The sequence below is a fragment of the Purpureocillium lilacinum genome (assembly GCF_023168085.1).
Source record: "Purpureocillium lilacinum CBS 284.36 DNA, scaffold_1, whole genome shotgun sequence".
Taxonomy (NCBI): domain Eukaryota; kingdom Fungi; phylum Ascomycota; class Sordariomycetes; order Hypocreales; family Ophiocordycipitaceae; genus Purpureocillium; species Purpureocillium lilacinum.
The window spans coordinates 1,508,576-1,533,760 of NW_027072111.1; the positions used below are offsets into that span (position 1 = coordinate 1,508,576).

Sequence of the window (25,185 nt, forward strand, 5' to 3'; positions counted from 1 at the left end):
CCTGGCCTAGCAGGAGTCCCGGCTGACTTGGTGGAAGATGCGGATTTGGCTCCGGTGGGGTCGCGCAAGCTGACTGAGTAATGTATAGATGCCTAGGGGTACAGCATGAGGCGCATGGACGCAACAATGTGGCTCGGGTTTGGCACCATGAACATTGCCGACTTTCCCTTCATCGGCTGGGGTCATCTCGGAAAGGATACAGAAGCTTGCGTCGACGGCAGTAGGTCAGGGACATCCGCTACGCTCAACTACGATATCTTGCGCGAGCAATCTGAAAATAAGGCAGCGGCTATAACCCAATTATGAGACTGAGGTTAATGTCGAAGAGTATGGCATTTCCCCACCCATTCAATCAAACGTGGCGTCGCTTCGTGTGTGTAGCATCATGCATCTCGGAAGCCCATCCATTCCTCCCTTGCCCTTCGACCTGACGGCTTCAGGGCTTCATTCGCTGCGTGGCTGCCCAAACAAGCCTTCACGGTGAAGCTACTAGATAGGTAGCAGGCATAGAGCGCCGGCGGCTCGTGACCTGCACGCGTAAATCGAGGACTGCTCTTCTGCTCTCGACCGACACTACCAGTACAGACCTGCTGCAGTGATAACCAACGTACAATCCTCTGCAATAACCTTTGTAGCGTTGTTGCTGAGACAGGGCCGGTGATTATTGTTCTGATCCCAAAGCCGCCAAATATTGGAGGAATACGTGCCTGGTGGGCCGTACGGAAGTAACGAGAGTTGGACTCTCATCAAGATGTGTTGACTTAGCGTCAGGTAGATGGATAACGATTGGGCTGCGAGTGGAGACTAGTGTCAATTCAGTTTGACACCATAGATCGTGCCCACTGCCATGAAAGAGGAACATGGCTGGAGTTTTTCCGGTCGGGAGGATACGTGATTTATTTGGCGCCGTTCGGTTGTGCTGACCCAATTCCACAGGCTGTGTCAGCACAGCCGATGCCCTGTTGCTGGGCCGTCACCACTCCTGTTGCCTGTGATCGGGCGTCTGTTTTGCTGGATGGGATTGCGGCAAGCCGATCAGGTGCACTTCCAGGTTGGGTCGACCCAACAAGTTGAGCCGTAGGGCATTGCAAGACCGATTCCCAGCCTTGTCGACACAGGAGCTTAATGCTCTGCTCCTGTCCCAGAGCATTTATTATCGGCCCGTGCTTTTCATCCACCTTCTCAAAGTCTACATCTCCCAACGGCGAGGAGAGCGACTGCTCCAAAGACTCAGCGCCGTCTTCCATCACGCGATACCCAGCGACAGAAGGCTAGGAAGCCTGCCCACCCCTTGTGCCGCTGTTGCCATCTGCAAGTCGAACTTCGAGGACCAGCCACTGACAGCCCCAGGATGGCTGCAGCTGGTCCTGACCACTGGCCGTGTAGTGATGGAGTCATCGAAGTGCCCCACAGTCTCGTTACGGTCGGCACTACATGACAGAAGAAATACATCGAGGGCACTGTCAGATCCTTCGGCTTCGCTGATAGCATCAACCTTGCCGCTCAAAAATTCTGGCATTGTCTTCCTCTTCAGCATTTGGACCGACGACATAATCGAGCCGATGTCGATGCGCCATTGATGCATCTTTACCTGGCGGGTCAAGGATCAGGTCGCGGAAGACACCGTAGGTATCTGTAATTGAAGAGGGAGGCGCTTACCGAAGCCAACCGCTGAGACCATGTCGCCCAAACCCTGTTCTAGGGATAAGATGTGCGATCCGGGACGTAGTCAATCACCACGCCGGCATAATTGGCGGAGCTGAGTGCGTAAAATGACTTCACTCTTCGCGATCCTGGTGCGTCACTTTGACCTGACTCGCATCAGGATAGTAGGACACGATGCTGTCGGAATTACGGCTCCCAAGCGTAATGCTCCGTAGGTTTTGCTCCGTCTCCATTGCAAATTCGTGGCGGAAGCCGAGGATATGTCCAACCTCATGGGCGAGGACATTGGCTTGGTGTTCCACGTGGGTTTCGGCGAACGCCAAGGCGTAGACGTAGAGAGTGCGTCTGTCGGGCGCGGTGAAGTTTGGTAGGAAAGCAGTCGCAAATGTCGTCGTCCTGCCATGGAGCGGACTGTTCCTATATACGACTCATGCTCCTCGTCGCGACAGCAATTCGCGTGCCCTTTTCGGGGACGCTGGCCGCGAAGCGGAAGCGGTGGACTGTGTTAAATGGGGGACCGTTAATTGCTGACAGGTGGATCCGTGGACTGCGAAGTCCGTGCTAGTGCGCAACAATCCTTAGTAGGTAAAACGAGACTGGTAGTCGCCGCGGCGATTGTCTCTAGCGCAATACAAGCATTACCAGACGCCGCGAAATGCAAGAAAATGTCGTGCTCTCTATCTAGCTATTGGAACAAATAAACCTCTCTTCAATGTTCCTTTACAGGGGAGTTGCGCTCACACACGCACACACATATATAATACCGTTGCAGCATCTCTACAAGATTTATCACAGCTCATGTCAGTTGGCCGATCAGCAGCACGACCACTCAGCAAACAACTTGCATGCTTTATAACAGTGCCAAGGAATCAATAAACCGGTCCAAAAATGGCCAACTACAGGCTAAAACAGAAAGTAGTCCAGCCATCGGATGCCAACAATCGACGAGCCGATGCTCCTGGAGCGGCAATCACCCAACACTCTGGCCATCAGAGCAGCACCTCTCGAGGCTTGGAGAGCCAGACAGTTGAGGATCTTGGCCGTCAACGCCCGACGGCATTCGAGCACTGGTGGTCAGAGGTCGGATTCGTCTTCACCATCGTCACCTCCATGATGATGAGCGAGTACTTTATCGCCGGCTTTAACATCACCTTGCCACCCATTGTTGAGGCGCTCTCCATACCACCTACATCGCGAACATGGCCCTCTGCCGTGACAAGCCTCACAACCGCCGCTTTGCTTCAACCTTTCGCGCGCCTGTGCGATCTATGGGGCGGGCGCCTTGTGTTGATATCCGGACAGACCTGGCTGTTAGGCTGGTCACTTATCAGTGGCTTCAGCACCAATGCAGTCATGCTCATCATTTGCCGTGCAATGCAAGGTATAGGGGCGGCAGCGTTCTTACCCGCAGGCCTATCACTACTAGGCCGGACATACAGGCCCGGCCCTCGCAAGAATCTTATCTTTGCAGTGTATGGTTCCTTTGCTTGCATCGGGTTCTACATTGGGATTCTTGTTGGGGCGCTTTCCGCGGAGTATCTCACCTGGAAATGGTATTTCTGGATTGGCTCCATACTTTGTTTTGTTGTCATCACCTCAGGATGGCTTACCATTCCGGAGAAAGCGGTCGATCTCGAAACGAGCGCGACAATGGATTGGATTGGAGCCGCCACGATCGTCCCGGGATTGGTGCTCATCGTTTTTGCGCTCACTGATGGCGGGCAAGCGCCGAATGGCTGGAAAACGCCGTACATCTACACAACGCTCCTCCTTGGAGCAGGCTTCCTTTTTGCGGCAGTCTACGTTGAAGGTTGGGTTGCCGCGCAGCCCTTGTTACCGCCGGAAATGTTCAAGCAGACGTACATGAAGCGTCTGATGACCGCTCTTTTTTGCTTATATGGCACCTTTGGGCTATTCCTATTCAACGCCAGCTTCTAGTAGGAGCCCTTACCGAGGTTATCGCTTTCGTCAATGCATGCTGACCAAGTCCAATAGTATCGAGTCAGTGGCGCGCATGCGCCCTATATTGACTGCTGCGTGGTTTACCCCATTCGCCATGGCTGGTATAATTCTTTCTGTTGCGGGAGGGTTCATCTTACACATTGTGCCCAACCGTATTCTCATGATTATTTCATGCCTCGGCTTCCTGTTATCGGCTCTCCTCTTGGCTCTGATTCCTGCCCAAGGAACAAGTGGATCAACGAATTTACTCTACTGGGGATATGTCTTTCCGGCAATGTTGGGTGGCAGTATCGGCGTCGACATTACCTTCAACGTAACGAATATCTTTGTTACTACGGCGATGCCTCGCAAGCATCAGGCGGCAGCCAGTGGATTGCTCAACAGCCTTCTATACTTAGGAGTCGCCTTCTGGCTCGGTATTTCTGATCTCGCTGTGTCAGAAATACAACGCCAGAACACCGATAAAGAAACCGAGTCGGCAGTCGGGTATCGGATCGGTTTCTGGATAGGCGTCGCTCTCTCTGTCCTAGCGTTGTGTTTGATGGTAACGGTGAAGATGGGAAGGGCGATATCAACAATGACCGTAGACGAGTGTACTGAACTCGAAACGGAAAGCAGCTAGAGCCAGAGCATCAATGCTAACACCAAGGTTGCTAGTACCGCTGGTCCCTACATCTCGAACGCGCTCTAGATTTTTGGCAAGATCTTACCAGGACCGCGAAATAGCTGGATGTGTGCTTCTATCTTATTTTGTGTTGCCCCGTATGATGCAGGAATCGATTGCTCACATATCCTCTCCACTGGAGTCGATGTAATCGGGTTCGTTGTGCAAGAGACCATGCCATGTTGGTACATGTACATACCCCATAGCAGCCACCGAAAGGCCGGTCTCATGCTCTAGAAATTGCGTGCCACGAACCTTCACGCGATTTCCTAGCGAATGTTGACTTGGCTCATCGCCATTTGCCGTGCGTTCCCCTTTCAGCTGGGTGTAATGGCATATTTTCCACCTCCCACCGCTTGCCCCCGTGCCGCTGACAAGGTGGTCCCCCAAACTCAATTGGTCCGCAGCATGTGCGAACGGTCCGATACAGAAAACTGACAACTCCTCCGTTCGTGATCTCTCATCCGCAAATTTTTTCAAGCGGCAGGTCGTATAACCACACGAGGGCTTTCTAGTGCAGCTCGTCGAGCTGTATGCCGCCAGAAATTGCCTCCACGGGGTTAGCCAAGTTCACCGCTCGTGTGGCGTCCGGGGATCTAAAAAGTCAAACGCCGCCATGCGTCAAAGCCGCGGTGATCGTGTGCCGCTAGAAATTGCCTCCACGGGGTTAGCCAAGTTCACGGCTCGCTGTGTGCTACCAAATTGGGGCGACTGTGGCGTCCGGGGATTAAAAAGGTCAAACGCCGCCATGTGTCAAAGCCGCGGTGTTTACAATCACCGCGCCGTTTAAAGTTCATAGAGCGCGGGCTTCAGGTTGGAATCGTTAACATATGGCACGTGGAAGGATACTTGTGAACATCGATACAAGTGATTTCGGCCGAAGAGCCATGCCTCCGGCCCATCGGTTTATTCTCGCCAATACTGCGTCAGACCAAGAAGTCAGTATTCCACAATGCCCCAACGGGCCGTATCGAGGGTCAAAGGTGCTGCGGCACCTGTAAGGCTGGCATGCTTGCCTTGGTACGTGCCTTGAGGAGTCAAACAAGAAACGACCTAACATGGTCCAGCCGTGCATCAAGAACACGGTGTGACGGTGGCCCAACCTGCTATAGCGTGAGCTCTCAACAGCATTCAAGGACGACATAGCTAGCTTACTTGGTGCTTCTAGTGTATACTTCGCGGGCGGGAATGCTCTTATATTCCCAGTAGACGGGGCCGCTGCCGACAGCCGCGCGCACAGAGAAGTGATAACATCTGTGTCCAAGGACCAGACTCAACCCTAGGGGCTCACGTTCTAGTACAGAGTGTGTTCATTTGGAATTTCTTTTCTAGGAGTATTCTAACATGCACATAAAGATGCTGATCTTGATCGGATCAATAATCTTGCAATCCCAGGTGCGAGCCTTCGGCAACCGCAAGACGGCCACAAAGGGTACCAGGCACGCGCAGAGACACAAACACTGGGCATAGCAGAGACAGAACCAAATGACTGCGTTCGACTTTACTCCGGTGAGCGTGAAATGTACGTTTTGTTCTTTACTCTTTTCACGCGGACAATGATCTAACTTGAGGAGATTAAATGCCTATTACATTTATATACACGACTACTTCCCTATACTTCCACCAGCAGTGACGCCAATTGAGATCGATAATCCAACAACCTGGACAAATGCAAACACGCCTCTCACCCTTTCAGACTCTCCTCTCAGCCTCGCAATTTCAGCCGTCCTAGCACTCGTGCCCTTGCCAGACCAAAGGCAATGGGACCCGGCGCAATCCACGTCAGCAAGAAAGTCTCTCGCAAACTCCTTCGCCCAAGCCGCGCTTCACCAGATCGAGGTTGACTACGAGCTCATCGATCCCAGCGCGGCCAATGATTGGGGCGCAGTTGACGATCGCCTGGCACTGGTTCGCACGGCTTTCCACCCGCAGACTCCAGTAGATCTGGAAAGTCTGCTCGCACTCCTTATTCTTAGCAACTACGAGTACGCCCACCGCGGAAATGCACTCAAAATGGAGGTCAGAACTAGTCAGGCCATAATCACGGCGAAAACTATGTCATTACACCGACTCGGATCTGAAACAGATGGGTTCTCAGAATCAAGGAGACGAGCTTGGTGGATGACGGTTAGTACTGAATCCCTATACGTGACATGACGATTCCACCCCATAACACGAGATAGTACTTTTGTGCACACGTATACTCCGCGGTTCGTGAAGATGTAAGTGGCATATAATCATGTCTTGAGCAGTGGCGCAGGGAACTAAATTTACGGCATTGCTAGGCGCCCCTCGAGGATGTCCAAAGTGGTGTCACGACACCGCTCCCACGATTTGGCTCTGACACCAAGGTTTGTATCGAGCAAACCACTGCATAGTAGTTCCGACGCTCACGAGGTGTAGGCCTGGGAGGTGTTCATTGAGTCAGTGCAAATTTTGGCGGCCACTGTTCAGTTCATTTCCAGTTCCAAGTTACCTTCGAAGTTGCAAGGGGCCGGCACGTTGGTCTACGAGGAATTTATCAAGCTTGACACGTGGGTGGACCTCGCGACTAGAAAAGAAATTGCGTCTTCACTGTCGACACCTACCCCAGGAATCGGTGACAACAATGAGCAATTCACCGCTTCGGTCATGAGACACTTTTCTCGAATACGGTTATCCAGGTGTGTTGTGCTTGATTTCCCACCCGGCGTCTGTGCGGGTGGTATACCTGTGTCAGGAAAGACGCGCTCCTAACTCACCTGCTCAGTTCAAGAATCCGCATGCATCGACACAAAGCATTCTGGAATATCACTCCCTTTAGCAAAGCTCACTGTGACCTCCCTGGCCCGTCCGCTTTTGCTATCTCGACCATGAGAGACGGATCTAGGATGGACGCAGCCGTCACAACCTCTAATGAACAATGGCCGTCACCCCACGATAGCGAACAAGCAGCTGCAATATGCATAGAGTCTGCTTTAGCAATAGCACGAGACCTTCGCACCTTACCAACCTCAGCAACATCTTACGATGGTTGTGTTCCTGCTCGAACTATGCCAACTTCGTCATGCTGCGTAATGCAGGCTGCTTACGCCTTGTTGATGGAGTTATGCAGACTTCGCGTGGTGTGTCGAGTCACTTTCGGTGGACAAGGGAACATCCAAAGCACAGAACGCGCCCTCGACGAAATTGGGCGTGCTTTACAGGATATTATTATCGCCTTGAATGACTTTGCAAGAGTGTTCGAAGCCATTGGAAAGATAAGGGGTCAGTCGCAACTGACCAAGCACTCTAGCTCAAATTTTGAACGTAAGCTGACCACTTTCCCTCGTAAATAGATGAAGTCAAGGCTGCTATTCCAGCGGCTTATACGTAGTAATCTTCGCCGGAGGATGCATTTTCGGTATTCCAGAGTGTCCAAAAGCATAATCAAATTAGACATATCTCTTATTTAGTATGCAACGGCCGTAGAGCCGGCCCCAACCATTTTGCTTGTCGCTGCCGGTGTGCCCTTCCGCGTCCCGAGTTGAGCCGAAGTCGCAAAGGCGTTCGTGAGGCATAACGCAAGAGGCGGACGAGGCCGGCTGCCAGGGGCCATTCGGGACCACATGGTAAAGGCCGCGGTGACTTCAAATGTGCTAATCGCTGACAATGGGTGCTTTCGGCGTATTGTGATTAACCTGGTCCAGCCATGGCGCAGCTCGACCATAAGTGTCCAGATTCCAGAAGACCCTGCCGCCACTGCACCTGTGGCTCCATACATCCGGAATCCTTGGGTTCGGGCAACCCGATGGAGGAGCCCACGTCGAGGAATACTATGTACACAAATTTCAGCATCCACTTCTTGTAGTGGTTGTTTCCAATATGTGGCGTGCGAGCCAAGTGGCCGAACGACCTGTTGGCCGAATATTATTTAACCGTCCATCCCTCCTCGCCCCCAGGACCTAAACGACCTTACATCTTCACACAAAACAATCACCCTTAGTCGGCTGCTAACCCTTGTGCAATTGATTCGGCATACCGGAGGCACGTCCCTTAGCCGGCACCGAGAACGAATTCCAGTCCGTCAATGCAGACCAGCTTCCATATCCAATTGCCAAAAGGCCTATTCCAAAGACGCTATCGTACCTACAATGTCTGCCATCAAGCCATCGGCCGATACCTTGTTACAGCTAGTTAGGCTCCGTCGCAGTATCTTCTCCCTAACGAAAGACCTTACGATCCCTCCGAGCCGCATCCAGGATCTCGTCAACCAGGTCACCCTACATACACCATCATCATTCAACTCCCAGTCTAACCGCGTGCTGGTCCTCTTCGGCGCCGAGCACGACAAATTATGGGATATCACAGCGGAAATGCTCCAGGACATGGTCCCACGGGACAAATGGAAGCCCACAGGCCAGAAGATGGCTATGTTTAAGGGTGCCGCCGGTACCATCCTCTTCTTCAACGATGAGGAGACGATTCGCAGCTTGCAAGCCCAGGCTCCTTCCTATGCGGACCGCTTCCCGGCCTGGGCCAGTCAGAGCAACGCTATGCAGCAGTGGATCCTGTGGACCGCCCTAGAGGTTGAGGGTTTAGGTGCCAATCTACAGCACTATAACCCTCTTATTGATGAGAAGGTAGCCGCTACTTGGGGCGTCCCTGATTCCTGGAAACTCAATGCACAGCTTGTCTTTGGGGGTAAAGTCAACGAGCCTGTCGATAAGACGTTTGTACCCATAGAGGGTCGCGTAAAGGTCGTCGGTCTTTAGAGTCTCTAAATTCTAAGCTCTTAGATCTTTCTTTTTGACACTCTATTAATACGCACGCACCCATCTCTCAATTCGTACCAACGCCCCCTCATCCAGCCACAATGCCTCCCACATCGCGCGCCTGCAGAATGCACTGCAAGTAAGGCACAGCCGACAAAATGAAACGCGCGTGAGTTTACTTCTATTGTAGTTCCAGCTACTTTTTGTGCTAAGGCAGTGTTGAACGACCTTGTCCAAATTCCTGCGCCGTACCTCGACTAGTCTGTTGCAACTGTAATGTTATCTCCCGCCTTTGTTGTCCAAATTCCTGTGCCAGCGACAGGCTCCTTGGGTCTCTCTCCACTTCGAAAGAATAACACTGTGCAAGTCGCTCGTCAGATTCTTTCCGTCTCTTTCCCTATTCACGAGTAGCCCGAGCTGCTGCCGAAACAGCACCCAGTGTTGCTAATAATATGACAATAAAACAATTGCAATACATACGATATAATATGGAGGCCAGGTCGAGAGCAAGTGAATTGTCGAACTTGGCTTGCTCTTGGGCGAAATCCAAGGCTGATCGAAAACCGACCGTTCTTCCCGTGTGTTGCTCGATACCATTCGAATTTGCCTGCTCGCGCAAGTGGTCTCTCTCAAGCTTGTTGAGGCCAGGAATGACAGTGGTAAATAGCCGCCTCGCGCCGCGGCCGCGGAAGCAGTCGTCCAGAAAAATTTAGGTCTCATCGACCCCGCGATTGCCGTGTGGCTTGGGAAGACTGCTAAAATAGTTTTCTGGCCATGTCGCGAATATGTTGTACAAGGCGTTGTCGTCGCCATCGCCGTAGTAAAGCTCAGGGTCAAACGTGCCATGGGGTAAGAGAGCTGCAACGGCCATGTGGCTGCCAGCTAACATGGTGCGGATGATTCGAGATCTGGAGATAGTCGAGCCCGGCAGTAGGAGCACACCAGCCCTGAGCCCATTTGGGTGTCGAGGGCGGCGCGCGAGCATTTGAGGCTCTCCGGAGTTTGACGGCTGCCGTGTAGCCTCCTATCACATCCCCTCGATTTGTAGTCAATAAAGAAGTCGAGAAATGTTGGCAAATGCACTTCGCTTCATCCAATGCTCCATCCTGAGTTGACAGAGTAGCCGCTGCTCCGTAGGAGCGAAAGTCGACCCGAGCCACGTTGAGAGATGTCTCCGCCCGCCGTAAAATGCATGTGCCGGCTGGGGGGGAGGAGTGTTGGCCGCAAGGTCATCATATGCGACACCTCGTGTCACCGATCAAGTCCTGGTCAAACCCTAGTCATGGCAGCCACCTCTCTATCCAAGTGAACTGGCATCATCCAATAACAGGCTCAAGACGCGTACTGCACCGCTAGTAGATACGGATGCGACGCTCATCCACTACGGCGTCATGGCGAGAATCGTCCGATCAGAGCGTCATATCGGTCCGTGACGCACGACGCGTCCTCTGTATTGCTAGTAGCGCGTTAGCTAGTTAGTCGTCCTTCGCCCGTGGCGTAATCGCCCGAGAAGTGTCTATCGATACCGAGAAGGGGCATGAAGTTCGACGGAATCGATATTAATCGAGTCAGGCAAGCGGCGGGACCGTCGAGCGTTTTGCATAAGCGAAGTCCGGATATCTCTATGCGGCGACACTCGGTCAAATTAAGTCAGCGTGCTTCATCTGTTTAACGGGAAGCTTCTAAGAGCGTTATTAAGGCGCGCTAGGATAAGGCTAGCGACAGCAGGATCGCGAGCGCGGCTCGACGCCGACGGTCGAGGAAGTCGCGACGCCATTTACGACGGAGGACCAATGAAGTGCACCCATACAAGGAGCCCGCCAGCCGCCCCTCCTCTCGCGCTACAGAGATGCCTGGCTCACCCAGGTCGCGCGACCACACCCGCATGGCTCACCCGGCTCACCCAAGGTCGCGCGATTAGCCAGAGCGCTAGAGCTACTGGCGCATCTGCCACGGAGTCCCGCGTCTGGCGTCGCAAATCCGGCGTTTACCAGAACGGGTGATGCAAGCGTATAGAAGGGAATCATGTCATCAGGCAACTAGACGTCGTCGCAATGGCAAGCTACGAAGGAGACTCGTACATAATAGAAGCATTCTCGCAGAGCAATGGAGCGATGGGACAGCGGCGCAGATGAGCAAAATGTCGTCCTTTCAAGTTGTGATCATGGGTTGCCCACCTGCCAGTGACTGGGCGTTTGGCCCTCGAATCGACCCCGACTGCCGGCCTTTCGACTTTACAATGCAATTTGAAGATTTGCTTCTGGCATGCATGCCGAATACACTGTTCTTGATGCTTTCGATTGCCTCAATTACCTCGAGGCTGCGGCGGCCGCGCTCATTCTCCCTGCGGCGCAAGTTGGTCCTGACAAAAGCGGTGCGTCCGCTACCCGGCCTGGTTTGGAGCAACGTGCTGACAGACTTTGGTCGTTGAGGCGACTTTCATAGGACTTTTTGGAGCCCAGCTGGCATTTCTTGTATTGCGCGCTCGGGGGAGGGGACTTGTTGCGCCTGCGTCGCTCGCGGCCGATGTGCTGGGTTGCTTGGCCGTCATCACGGCCTTCGGACTGAGCATGCTTGATCACCAGAGATCGCTGCACGGCTCCTCAGTACTGAGCCTCTATCTTACGGCTTCGACTCTAACTTGGGCTCTGCGAGTACGGACGCTATACTTGGCGAGTCCCGGCAGCGATGTGGCGTTCGCCGGCATGCTCATCCTTTCAACGACTGCAGCGATATTTGTGCTTGACATTGTCGGCCTGGGAAACTCCTCGGCCGCTGGAAAGTCTGTCCGCTCACCAGAAGAGTATGCCAGTTTTTGGAGCAGAACGGCATTTGTTTGGCTGCTGGACACATTCCGGCTGGGATACGCCAAGGTCCTCTCTGTGGACGACTTGCCGGCGCTGGACACTGCGCTGAGGAGCAGTGCGACGCATGAGCAGCTTGATTATACCTGGAGAAAGGGTAAGAAGCGCTCTTATATGTCTCCGGGGGCACGCGTAGGAGCTAATGCCTGGATAGCGGATCATCGACAAAGTCACAGTCTCTTGCGCGCCAGCTTCGTCAGCCATCGATGGCCGTTCCTCTCGGCGGTTGTTCCGCGCCTTTGCTTGACGGCATTCACCTTTACGCAGCCGTTTCTCATCGCGGCCACCATACGATACGTGGAAGAATCGCGGCCGGATAAGCACGGTGGCGGGGGACTCATTGCGGCCTGGGCGGCTGTCTACCTTGGGATCGCGGTTCGTGCCCACATGCTGCCGACTTGCTCTGGATCGCTGACAATTATGCTGGACGTAGATCAGCAACTCCACGTACAGATACCAGCACTCTCGTTTCAGGACTAGAATGCGAGGAAGCCTCGTGGCTCTGGTGTATGAGAAGACGCTGGAGCTCCGCGCGGCAGATAGGGGCGACACCACGGCCGTGACGCTTATGGGCACTGACGTCGAGCGCATCGCCATGGGCATGCAGTTCGTTCACGAGGTGTGGGCTTCCGTTCTCGACGTCGGCATCGCGAGCTGGCTTCTCGGGCGACAGCTGTACCTAGCGTGCATTGCGCCTATTGTCCTCATCCTTGGTATGTGCTGGATCCGATTCAATTGCTCGTTTATAGGGACTCACCGGCGAGAAGTGTTTGTTGCCGCGACGTCCCGATTGTCTGTGCGGGCCAAAGACGCCCAACGCCGGTGGGTTGAAAAGGTCGAGAAGCGCCTGCAAGCTACCTCGGCGTTTCTCGGAGACATCAAGGCTGTCAAGATGCTCAACTTGTCGGACGTCATGCATAAGACGATCCAGGGCTTGCGAAAGGAGGAAGTTGATACGTCGCGCAGCTTCAGGAAGCTTTTGGTGTCGACACTCCTGTTTTGTACGTTGCACACACCACTGGATGCTTTCACAACCCCCCTTCTAAGTTGACACTGGTAGCAATCACGCCGCTGAATCTCGCTCCGGTGCTGACGTTTGCCGTCTACGTCATTATTGCGCTGTTCTGGAAGAACGAGTCGCTGCTGGCTGAAAAGGCATTCACGTCGATTGCACTGATATCCCTGCTCACGACTCCAGTCGTCATGTTTGTCCAGGGCCTGCCAATTGTGATTCAGTGCATCGGCAGCTTTGATCGCATACATGAGTACTGCAACTACAGCGACAACGCCACAGGCACAGATGAGCTGTTGACGACTGGCGAATCCGACCACCACGGTGACGGATCTGGTGCTGCGGGACAGCGCAGTTTCGCCTGGCGCCGAGGCGGCGACGCAGTGCTGAAGGACATCTCACTAAGGTTCGCACCGGGAACCGTGACAGCTCTCATAGGCCCGGTTGGGAGTGGAAAGTCGGCGTTGCTCCAGAGTCTACTTGGCGAGCTGAGCGTAGTCACTCCTGCCGGAGCTGTGCTGGAAGAACGTCTCCTGGACCAAAACGGCGGCGCGGCATATTGTTCCCAGGAGCCTTGGCTGGAAAATGGGACGATCCGGCAAAACGTCATTGGGGCCTATCCATACGAGGAGTCTTGGTTCAACAGGGTTGTGAGAAGCTGTTGCTTGGATACTGACTTGAGCCAGCTGAGCCAACGGGACTTGACAGCAGTGGGCAGCAAAGGCCACAGCCTCAGTGGCGGTCAGAAGCAGCGAGTCGTATGTCGAAAGCCCCAGCACTCACAATCGAAGTTCCTTCAGTTGGAGAAGTCTGCTGACAGATGCTGGCAGGCAATCGCACGCGCGGTCTATTCAAGGCAGTCATTGGTCCTCCTGGACGACGTCTTCAGCGGCATGGACGCTCGCACATCTAGACTGGTTGCGAGTGGACTACTTGGGAGCGACGGGCTGCTTCGAAATTCACATGCTACAGTAGTACTGGCAACGAATAATAGTGAGTGCGCACTGGAACCCTCACCAGGCTGAGGCTAAGCTCGTGATGCAGAAACCGTTATGGCTTTGGCGGACAGTATCAAGGTCCTCAAGGACGGATATATGATGGACACAAGACCTGATAATGGTCGCCTAATAGCACAGAAGTTGATACACCAAGGGGACGCAGTGGGGGATGTGTATCAAGACGGTGAAGATGACTCTTCAGAGCAGGGAGAAGAAGACGATGTCATCTCACACAGCGCCAATGGTTTTGCGCCATCCACAAAGCAGGACCCGAGCGATACGGACAGCCACGACGACAGCCGCAGGCGTGGGGACAAAGAAGTATACAAGTACTACTTCACCAGCTCTGGCTACACGGCAGTTAGCATGTTCGTCTTGTTCATGGTGCTGTGGACGTTTTGCACCGAGTTCTCCGGTTAGCCACTGCCCCTTAGCCGGTGTCCCCTGCTGCTAACAGCTAGTAGCAATATGGATCAAGTGGTGGTCTGCTGCCAACGCAGAGCAGCCAAATCAGAATGTCGGCATGTACCTGGGCGTCTATGCGATTCTCGGAATTGCGGGAAGCATGAGTGCATGTGGTACTGCATGGTTGGTTGTAACCACACCTTCTTTACCTTGATCGAGAGGCTGAATCTGCGGCGCCTTCCATGTAGGTTTGCGTTTCTCAACATCATCTCCAACTCGGCGATGAAACTGCACGCAGATATCTTGCAGACAACGCTCCGGTAAAGTCAAGACTTCCACAACCGCTCACAAAAACTGACGATTTGAACAGGGCGTCCTTTCGATTCTTGTCGACCGCAGACTCTGGGAGTCTCTTAAACAGGTACGAGGTTGCTTAGACGACGGCCGTACGGCAGGCTCTGACGAGGAAACAGATTCAGCAAGGATATGGAGCTCGTCGACATGGAGCTCCCGTCGGCCATGGTTAACTGCGTCTCTTGTAACCGGCCCCTTGTTTTGCTTCCAGTTCGAGTACATGCATTTGTTGCTGACAGCCCACAGCCGTCTTCGCATGCATCGGAAAACTCGTCCTGATAGAAGTGTTCTCGCAGTATTTCGGAATATTCTTACCTGTTCTGTGCCTAGCCTTGTACGTCATACAGAGCATCTACCTCAAGACCTCATGCCAGGTGCGGCTGCTTGGAATTGAGGCCCAAGCCCCTCTCTACAAACGCTTTACCGAGACTGTTGACGGTGCGGTAACGATACGCGCATTCCGATGGCAGCGAGAGTACCTGCGCCGTCAATATGGTGTCATCGACGCCTCCCTCAGACCGACGTATATACAAAGTTGCATCCAGAACTTGCTCGGATTTGTGCTTGACTGCACGGTCGCGGCAGTTGCTGCCGGTCTTGTTGCAACGGTCGTCGTGTGGAGAGACAAGTTCAGCACAGGCAGCGTCGGTGTAAGCCTGGTCACCGTCGTGGGATTTAGCGAGACTCTGGCGCGTTTGGTGCATTCGTGGACCGGCCTGGAGTCGAGTATCGGGGCCGTATCGAGAGTCAAACGCTTCGTGGACGAGGTACCTCTGGAAGGTACTGGCAGCAAGCAACCGTTGCCTCGTGGCTGGCCAGATACTGGCAGCATCGAGATTTCGGAGCTCGTGTCCGCATACAGGTAGGCGATATTCCGTATAAACCATGGCCGGCGCTGACACTTCTAATTTTCAAAGCCCGGACGATATCCCAACGTTGGATGGTATTTCGTTTTCCGTCGGCCAAGGAGAGCATGTCGCTATATGCGGTCGCACAGGGAGTGGCAAGAGCTCGCTGCTTCTCACTCTCCTGGGTATGATGGAGGTACGAGGAGGAAATATTTGCATCGGTAACAGGGTTATGTCGGAGATACTCCCAGATCTTGTGCGTTCGAAGATCAGCGTGGTCTCGCAGGAGCCGTTCCTCTTCCCAGGGACGATTCGTTCCAATATCGACCCGTTAGGTGAGCTATCTCACGCACAACTGGAGGATGCACTCGTGAAGGTGCGCATGTGGGATCTTGTCGAGGCAAAAGGCGGTCTGGACACGGATATGGACGCGGCCTCCTGGTCAGCAGGACAAAGGCAGCTGCTTTGCTTCGCCCGAGCTCTGGCGAGGAAGTGCATCATATTGCTTCTGGACGAGGCCACGAGCAAGTGAGTAGCTCGCTCCACTTGGTGAGGAAGCATCACTGATACTAACGGAGAGGCGTGCAGTATGGACGAAGACACGGAGCGTCTCATGGAGGGAATAATCGAGTCCGAGTTTCGGCATTGCACCGTGCTTGCCGTCATGCACCGTCTCGAACACGTTGTCAGGTATGACAAGGTGGCACTGCTCGACAGCGGCAAGCTGAAAGAATATGGGATGCCACGAGACCTGATAGCCGCAGATGGCGAGTTTGCCGGTTTGTACAGGTCGTCACTGGAACGCCGCGGGCGAGGCGCCGCGACGCAAGGGCGTTGACACCCGTGCCGATGACAGCGTGACACGACATGAGCACGGTTGGGGGGTGACACGAATCACACCAGTGGCACCAACCCCATTGGCAGAGGAGGCAAACACAAGGAGGCAGTGCGATGTAGACATTCAACGTGGAAGCTTGTTCCGACGACTGCGTCCTCAGCGACGGCGCGGAGCCCCTGAAAATGACACGCGAGCACATGCGACGAGGAGACGCCTCCACGCAGGGCTGCATGTGCGTGTCCAGCCGCCAGCCAGGTGAACGAGTGAATTATCGCAGGGCAGGATTTTTCTCGAGCCGCGGGTTGCCGCGCGAATTTTCTCCACGAGACTGGAGAGGCATTTTGCGACTCGTCAAAGGGGAAATTTTGCCAACCACCAGGCGCGGCAAAAATATGGTAGCATCCACAGACAAGCCCCCTTTGCGGCCTGGCGTCTGCGTGAAGAGAGGTAATATTATGAAATGGATACGGTCCTGTTCGAAACCACCAGAGTACAAGGACCTAAATAAGACGGGAGCTGTCTGAGGTTGTACTGTCCAGTACCCCGTACGTAGCAACAGACCCAGAAATAAAAAAAAAAAAAAATAGCTTGCATATTTAGCACTGACACACGAGAGCCGGCACGAAAAAAACCACGAGTGGCACCCAAGCAACGGGTAGCCCACTGTGGCCCCGTCATCCCGAACTTGGCAGTCCGGACCCAGCCAGCCTGCCAGCCGGTCAGCTAGTCAGCTAGCCAGCCCCTCGAGCAACTCGTGCGGGCGTCGGGACGACAGCCGCGGCGGTTGGGTTCAGTTGCGTTCACGCGAAACGTGGGACCGGGCCTGGGACGAGACGAGCACCAACGCGGGTGGCAGGCGACCAGGCTGGGCTGGAGCTGGGCGGTCAGGGGTGGCCGCCTTCATCACAATGACATCAGACCGCTGCGTGAGCTCGGCGGCGGCGTGCCGCGGGCGTCCGAACAGCTCCAAGCGCCACCACGCGAGATGAGCGTGGGCAGCCCGGCAGCAGGACGAAGGGTTTATATGTACGTATGCTGCGGAATGTGCGCAGCACGGGAGCGGTGAGACAGACGCGTCATGCCATTGATGCAACGTTCGGCAGGGGTGAGCACGTGCATTCACAATGGTGATGATGATGAGACGGGGAGCTGGTTGCAGCAGCACCCCGTTGCGTGCCATTGCGGCCGTGGGGTTGGAGCTGCTCGCGACGGTGCAGAATGCAGATCCACCGAAATGCATCAGCCGGATGGATTCCCAACGGCCGTCCCTTTGTGTCTGTGTCAGCCCGCATCATCGGCGGCTGTCCAGCGTCGAAATAATTCCCTCAGCATCATCCGGTCATACAGCGCGAAGGAGAGGGCGGGTAAACGGCTGCGCCAGGTGCCAGCCGCGAGCGCTCATCCAAAAGTCCAGGCCGGGGGCGATGCCAGAGGGGGTAAAGAGAGATGGGATGGGATGGGATGCGAAGCGAAGCGAAGGGAGGGCAGAAGGGCCATGGGCAGGGAAGCGGGCCACGATGCCGTGAGGCCGCCCACAGCGCCGATCGACGGGCAGAGCTTACCTTGCGTAGGCTTGGGCCGGGAGCGCTTCCCCGTCGGCACGTACATGGACGTACGTACGAAAGACGCATGTGACGAGTGCCAGCCAGAGGAACGGGCGGGCTGGATGCACGCGAGAGCCCACCGGAAGCATCACAGCACAGCACAGCCAGCGCGCTCGGCAAACTTCCATTCCAGACGGCAAGTGGGCATCGCCGCTGGAGCCAGAGCCCGTCAGCCAGACCGGACACACCCACCAGCAGCACCAGGACCCTGCCAAGCCCCCTCCCCGGGCTCCGCCCGCAAAGCCGCATGGGGCGCCTGGCCTCCTGGCCCGAATCCTGGGCTGCCTTTCCCAAATAGGAAACGAAAAGGTAATGTGAGGGATGTGGTTGGTCCCTCAATATCGTCCGTGAGCTCACTGAATATGCGGGATTTGTTAATCGAGTTCATGATTCCCAAAACGGGACATCCAACAGCTTCACTTTCTCAGCCAAAGCCAGAGCCGCCCGTTTCGCCCCCCCTCCCTCACGTCCCCAAGGGTGCCCGTTCTGCTGGCAAGCTGGTACAGTCACTGCGATACTGTACGTGATGGTACATGCGCAAAGTCAAATGGAAGAGAGAAAAATTGCCGCAGGAAGGAACCCACGCGTGCGGCTGGCAACGCATGCTGCCAGATGTACTCTCGTCAGCATGCAAATAAAAGGCGGCATGGGCAGGGAGGCATAGCCACCTCGAGTTACCGGCAGTTCTCGTCCCTCTCCTGGATCTGGTTGCATCCTGCCCTGGAATGCACGCAACGCCGCACTGCGCTTGAACCAAAGTTCTTCTGTGCCACCAGCCGCGGGCTCGAGTATATCGCTCATTTGAGTACTTGAGATCCAACCTCATCTGCACCTGCATCGTTGGTCTCGATACTTTACACTTTCAAACGATCGCCCAACGTTGCAGTATTTTGAATTTCCCGCGCCGCCGAGACATCTGACCGCCCCGTACGGCGTCTGAGATCGTTTGCCCCTGAATCTGCACGACGCTTTGCTGCAGGAACTGCCGCCGCCGCCAATAGCCATCATGGCAGCCGAGACAACCACCGAGGCTGCCGAGAAGGAGGCCGCCGAAAGGGACACCCGCATCACCTTCCACGACGACGTTCGTCCTGGCCGAGGCCGTACGGCTGGTGCTGGCAGCCGTGGTGCCGGCGACGGGACTTCTCGCTCCCGTTCCCGCAGACGCTCGCTCAGCCGAACCTCGACTACTTCCCGCTCTAACCTCCCCAACTCCCCCTACTCAGGGGTCCAGATCGAATATCGAACTCTTTCCATCCACGTTGCCGAGTCCCGCAATGTCGACTCCACCGAGACGGCCGACCTCAAGGCTGCTGCCAAGAAGGACGACCAAGACTACTTCTCGAACCTCAACTTTCACGAACTCGGCGTCGATCAAATCTGCCAGCAGCTCAATGTCTCCAAGGAGCAGGGCCTGTCGGACAGCGCTGCTGCCAACCGCCTCCAGCGCGATGGCAGGAACACGCTCCCGAAGCCCAAGACCAACTACTGGAAGAAGATTCTTGGTTATGTCTTCGGTGGTTTCTGCTCCGTCCTCTGGATCGGTGTCATCATCTTCTTCATCTGCTGGCGCCCCCTGAGCGACCCGCCGTCGCCGACCAACCTCGCCCTCGCCATCCTCGTCATCATTGTCATCGCCCTTCAGGCCGGCTTCTCTGCTTTCCAGGACTGGTCTACGCAGAGGACTATGAAATCCATCACCGACTTGCTCCCTTCGGAAGCTCTGGTCATGCGTGAGGGTAAACTCCAGAAGATGCGGGCCACCGAGCTCGTTAGCGGCGACATCGTACACCTCCAGATCGGCAACAAGGTGCCAGCTGATATGCGTCTCCTGAGTCACTCTGGTGACATCCGATTCGACCGTGCCATCCTCACTGGAGAGTCTGATGAGATCGAAGGTGCTGTCGATGGCACGGACGGTAGTTTCTTGGAGAGCCGCAACATTGCTCTCATGGGCACACTCGTTGTCAACGGCAGTGGTGTTGGTGTTGTCGTCTTGACTGGAGCGAGGTCCGTCATGGGCCGCATTGCCAAAGCCACTGCCTCCGCTGAGGAGCGTCCTACACTGATTCAACGCGAGATCTGGCGCTTCGTCCGCATTATCGTGTGCCTCACCATCGTTCTCGCTCTGCTCATCCTCTTCACTTGGGTTGGCTGGCTGAGGCGCGACCACTTTGCATACATGAATGTTGTGGCCATGCTCAACAACGTCATGGGCTGCGTGGTCGCGTTCATCCCCGAAGGCATGCCCGTGGCCGTTGCGTTGACTCTGATGATGGTGGCCCGTCGCATGAAGGCTGTCAACATTCTGCCCAAGGGCCTGTCGACGGTGGAAACTCTTGGCTGCGTCAATGTCATCTGCTCCGACAAGACCGGAACGCTGACGCAAAATGAGATGCATGTTAACTCTGCTTCCTTCATCGACCAGCCTGTTCCTGTCAACGACTTTCAGCACAACTTGGAGACCGAAACCACCGAGGCCTGCATCTTGAGGCTGTTCCAGGCCGCACTGCTCTGCAACGATGCCACGTTCGATCCTGCGACGATCCACCTTCCCGTTGCCAGCCGCCAGGTGCAGGGCAATGCCACCGATGCTGCCGTCCTGAGGTTTGCCTCCATGACGAAGAGGAGCGAGAAGGAGCACACGAAGTTGCCTCGCGTGGCTCAGATCCCCTTCAACTCCAAGAACAAGTGGATGCTCACGGTCCATCAGGAGCCTCAGGCTCCTGCGGCCACCAACGAGTTCTGCGTCTTCGTCAAGGGAGCGCCGGACGTGCTGCTGCCAGCTTGCACCAAGTACTGGTCGCGCAAGACCAACTCGGTGCAGCCCCTTGACGCTACTGCCCGGGCTGCCTTCAAGCAGTACCAGGACTCGCTGTCGAAGAACGCTGAGCGCGTCATCGTCCTCTGCGAAAAGACCATGCGTCCCGTCAATGCCCTCAACACCAACGCCTTCAGCGATGAGATTGCGGCCAACGCCATTAGTGAACTTACCGTCATCGGCATCCTTGGAATCATCGACCCGCCTCGCCCCGAAACCGCAGCGACTGTCGCCGAATGCCGTCGCGCCGGCGCCAGGTTCTTCATGGTCACTGGCGACTACGGCCTTACCGCCGCGGCGATCGCGCGCAACACCGGCATCTTCACCAACGAGCGCGATCCGGACACGATCGAGACGATACGAGCGAAGGAAAGCCTGACGGCCCACGATCTGCGCCAGGCCCGGGAGGCGGGCGAGCGTCGCAGCCTCCTGCTCGAGGGCCAGTCGCTGGGCGCCCTCGTCAACGAGGACTGGGACCTCATCTGCGAGTACGGCGAGATTGTCTTTGCGCGAACGACGCCCGAGCAGAAGCTGCGCATTGTAAACGAGTTCCGCAAGCGCGACAATGTGGTAGCGGTGACGGGAGATGGTGTCAATGATGCCCCAGCACTGCGGGCCGCCGACGTCGGTGTCGCCATTGTCACCGGCAGCGACGTGGCCATCGAGGCAGCCGACTTGGTGCTGCTGGACCGGTTCGACTCCATCATTGAGGCTATCAGACTGGGCCGTCTTGTGTTCCAGAACCTCCAAAAGGTCATTGCCTACCTGCTCCCCGCTGGTAGCTGGTCCGAGATCTGGCCCGTCATCCTCAACGTCTTCTTCGGCGTGCCTCTACCCCTGAGCTCGTTCCTCATGATCATCATCTGCGTCTTTACCGACCTGTTCCTCTCTCTATCTCTGATCATGGAGAAGGAGGAGTTTGACCTCCTCTCGCTACCTCCCCGCAACCACAAGCGCGACCACCTCATCACTATCAAGATCTACATTCAGGCGTACCTGTTCACCGGATTCATGGAGACGTGCACGGCTCACGCCATGTTCTTTCTGTACTACTGGAAGAAGGCGGGCATCCCGATCAGGCAGCTTTTCTTCCTGTTCGAGGGCTACTCGGAGGGATTCCACGGGTACACGCAGGACGAGCTGACGCAGTTCAACTACACAGGCCAGTGCGTCTACTTTGTGACGCTGGTCATCTTGCAGTGGGGCAACATCCTGGCCGTCAGGAACAGGAGGCTCAGCATCCTCCAGGCAGACCCGGTTACCAAGAAGAGGCGCAACCCGTGGCTGCTCCTCAGCATGGCCATCAGCCTGGCCATTGCCGTCTTCGTCACCGAGGTGCCCGGCATCCAGAACCTGTTCGGCACTGCGTCGGTCCCGATCGAGTTCTGGGTGATTCCGATCCCTCTCGCCCTGGGCATCCTGTGCATGGACGAGATTCGCAAGCTGGTTGTCCGCCTGTTCCCCAACGGACCCATTGCTCGCATCGCATGGTAACACAAATTGTGCGGCCGGGGCGTGGCCGCACATCAAAATGCGAGCGGAGAGAGATGTGGAGAGATTAGATCTAGCATAGCACTTAGGTGTACTGAAGATTGCATCAAATTGAACATCAAATTGTCGACGTTTTGCCCGTCAGACCTTGGACTTGCATTTGCGGATTGGCCCTGTGACTGAATGCTGGGTATGCCGCCTCACCGCCCCGACACGCTTGACTGGACCGCTTGCGTGTCATTAGCACACGGTCGGCTTCACGAATAAAACGAAGGTTAGAGCCGTGAATGATCAGGCAACCGCTAGCAGAGCCGTCGGGCCCCGTCGATTACCTGGTGAGACTACCACCTCAGACCAGACAGTTGCCAGCAACAGCAGTGCCGTCGTCACATCAAACATCACCTTGAGTCATCCACCGGCAGTTGCCCACACATGTCAAGCGTGGCCCGCCAATGATTGTGGCGGCCCGGCCTTCCGCTGCGCCTCAGTGCCGGAGCTGGAAGCCTAATCCCACTCGGGTCTCACAGCGACATATACGAGCCGCCCTCCGCCCTGTAAGGCGCACTGGACAATCCTCCGCCCACATCCAAGTCCGTCGCGTGGTCACGCTGGGTCACGTCAGGGCTCCAAGTCAAGATCCCGAGTTCTCGACGTGGTGCGATACACGTCGGTGACGACACCGGCATTTTCACGACCCTAACCACGATGTCATGACCTTATTCCTGGCAATCCCTACGACGCGGGCCCCGAGGAGACCCCAATGACGGAAAGGAAGCAGTGCTGGGAGTGCCTGAAGCGGCGGCTCGTGTGCGATCTCACGCGACCGCGATGCAACAAATGCTTTGCGCGGGGCGTCTCATGTCCGGGGTACGACCACAAGCCGTTGAAATGGATCGCGCCTGGGCAGACGAGGTCCAAGCGACGCGGTGTGCGTAAAGATAAGTCAACTGGCGACCAGAGGCGACCGCAGGAGGAGGAGGAGAGCCCGAGTGAACGCCAGCTTGTCGTTTCGCCTTCGATTGACCTGTCGAGCGAGATTACTTCGTTACTTGATGCCATCCAGTATTGTAAGGATGCCCATGAAATGCACGCCATCTGCTCATTGCAATCGCTCATGTACCTGCAGACAACGAACATATTTGCCCCGACATGCTGGCTACGGGCCTGACCGGCTCACACAACCCCTTCTTCACGTCTCTCTCCGTGGCCGCCGATCTCCCCGAGCCCATCAAGGAAGCACTCATCTCCACTGCCCTCGGCCATCGCATTCTCCAGAGCAGTAACGAGCGGCCCGGCGACGAGACGGCAATCCTCGCGACCCGACTTCAAACGCATCGGGGCGCCGCCATTCGAACCCTCGCAGATGCGCTCTCTCAACCCAAGACGCAGACAAGCGACGCCGTGATTGTGTCCATTTTCGTCTTTCTGCTCTCCGAGGTACAATCAGACGCCGACTGGCGCGACTGGCGACTGCTTTGCTGACGGGTAGACTCAGATCCAGCAGTCCATTTCTACCAACTGGCGGCACCACCTCGACGGGGCGGCTGCCATCATTCAGGAGCGAGGCGGGCTGCCGAACCTCGTCATGTCGCGGCCCTTGTTTCGCAACCTTCTTCAGTACTTTGTCCTGTAAGAAGAGTTCCTGTCTGGCATGTGCAGCAGCCATCTGACGAACTCAAAGCATAGACGTGATAGGCAGCACCACCGCGCCGTCGGTTGGCACGGAACCCGCTCGCCGTAACCTGGAGCTTGTGCCCCTGCTACCACTGCTCTTTGGCAGCGAGCTTCAAACGTGCATTCCGTGCCCGTCGGGGTTGTTGCGGTGTATCATTCGGATCAACGCCCAGCGAGCTCGACTTCAGGAGGACGGAGATGCCATTGGGGGTGCCGGGACTGACCGCCTATCCTCTGGTCTGGAGCTCTTGCGGCAGATCAGGCAGTTCTCGCCCCAGAGCTGGGCCGCGGAGATCAAGATGGCGGCAATACAGGGAGCGAGCCGGCAGACCAAGTTCATCGCCTCCCAAGGCCTCGACATCCCTTCACCGAAATTCACGGCGTCGTGGGATTGGCAGCGCATCGCCGCAATCTACCAGGCAGCAATCGCCTTATACTGCATCTCGTCTCTCCTCGGCACAGAGGTGGCGAGGGGCATGGCGCCGTCCGCATCGACAACATACAACGACACCTGCGTCGGGGTTAACAACATGCGCATCGAGTACTGCTCCTCGCTGCTGCATCACCTGCAAGTCATCGCAGCCGACGCCAATTCTCAGCTGCGCAAGATGGTCATCTGGCCGCTCGTCATGGCAGGCATCGAAGTAGACCCGATGGATGAGGCCTCCCGGCGGTTCATAGAGGGCGAGCTAGGGTGGATGAGCCGCACTCTCGGAATTGCATCGCCACTCATCGGAAGGCAGTTCTTGGGGCGACTTTGGGCGTCCCGGGCGTCGTGGCACCAGAGGCGTGGGCAGAGCTGGGATGGCCTGTTTGATAGACCGTACATTTTCGCACTTTAAGCCATGATGCTCGCTTTAGATTTGATGAATGACGGATGACATAGCCACCACAAACCGGCTGTCAGACGGGAGTTTGAACAGAATAATCACCGAGTTTGGACGGGCGATGTCGTTCAATTGACGCTTTTGGTCGCACGCGTCATGAGCCTCCGCCCAAGCTGCGTGGCAGTGCGCCGGCAGTGAGACATTGCCCTCAGTCAGTGCCGGGACTTGGCCATTTTTCTTGCCGTTTTGGGAAATCGATTCGGCGGCGATGACTTCCGTCCAGAGGGACAGGAAATGATCACGACTCTCACTGCCTTGGACCTTTGCAAAGTTTTCTCTCGAAATGGCAATTAACTACCCATCTCACGATGGACGACGGTGACAATTCTCAGCGGTGTGATCACCAACAGATCGCGCGAGTTCTT

At 55.7% G+C, this 25,185-nt stretch overlaps 4 protein-coding genes across 4 annotated transcripts; all 4 read left to right on the forward strand.

Moving 5' to 3' along the window:
* Positions 1-8,403: 8,403 nt before the first annotated feature.
* PLICBS_000186 (uncharacterized protein) lies at positions 8,404-9,024 on the forward strand (the record flags this gene model as incomplete). Its single annotated transcript, XM_018327306.2, has 1 exon — positions 8,404-9,024. One exon carries the CDS (start codon positions 8,404-8,406, stop codon positions 9,022-9,024), a length of 621 nt encoding a protein of 206 aa, XP_018174002.1.
* Positions 9,025-11,729: 2,705 nt separating this feature from the next.
* PLICBS_000187 (uncharacterized protein) lies at positions 11,730-16,366 on the forward strand (the record flags this gene model as incomplete). The annotated part of the gene is made up of 15 exons (XM_065599549.1): positions 11,730-11,985; positions 12,043-12,263; positions 12,322-12,601; positions 12,656-12,889; positions 12,949-13,531; positions 13,970-14,313; positions 14,363-14,486; positions 14,552-14,623; positions 14,674-14,724; positions 14,777-14,841; positions 14,904-15,519; positions 15,575-15,600; positions 15,655-16,033; positions 16,094-16,284; positions 16,362-16,366. The coding sequence occupies 15 exons, from the start codon at positions 11,730-11,732 to the stop codon at positions 16,364-16,366; spliced, it is 3,447 nt and encodes a 1,148-aa protein (XP_065455621.1).
* Positions 16,367-18,953: 2,587 nt separating this feature from the next.
* Positions 18,954-22,262, forward strand: PLICBS_000188 (uncharacterized protein; the record flags this gene model as incomplete). Its single annotated transcript, XM_018327304.2, has 1 exon — positions 18,954-22,262. One exon carries the CDS (start codon positions 18,954-18,956, stop codon positions 22,260-22,262), a length of 3,309 nt encoding a protein of 1,102 aa, XP_018174000.2.
* Positions 22,263-23,408: 1,146 nt separating this feature from the next.
* Positions 23,409-24,775, forward strand: PLICBS_000189 (uncharacterized protein; the record flags this gene model as incomplete). Its single annotated transcript, XM_018327303.2, has 3 exons — positions 23,409-23,696; positions 23,755-23,888; positions 23,941-24,775. The coding sequence occupies 3 exons, from the start codon at positions 23,409-23,411 to the stop codon at positions 24,773-24,775; spliced, it is 1,257 nt and encodes a 418-aa protein (XP_018173999.2).
* Between the last annotated feature and the right edge of the window lie 410 nt (positions 24,776-25,185).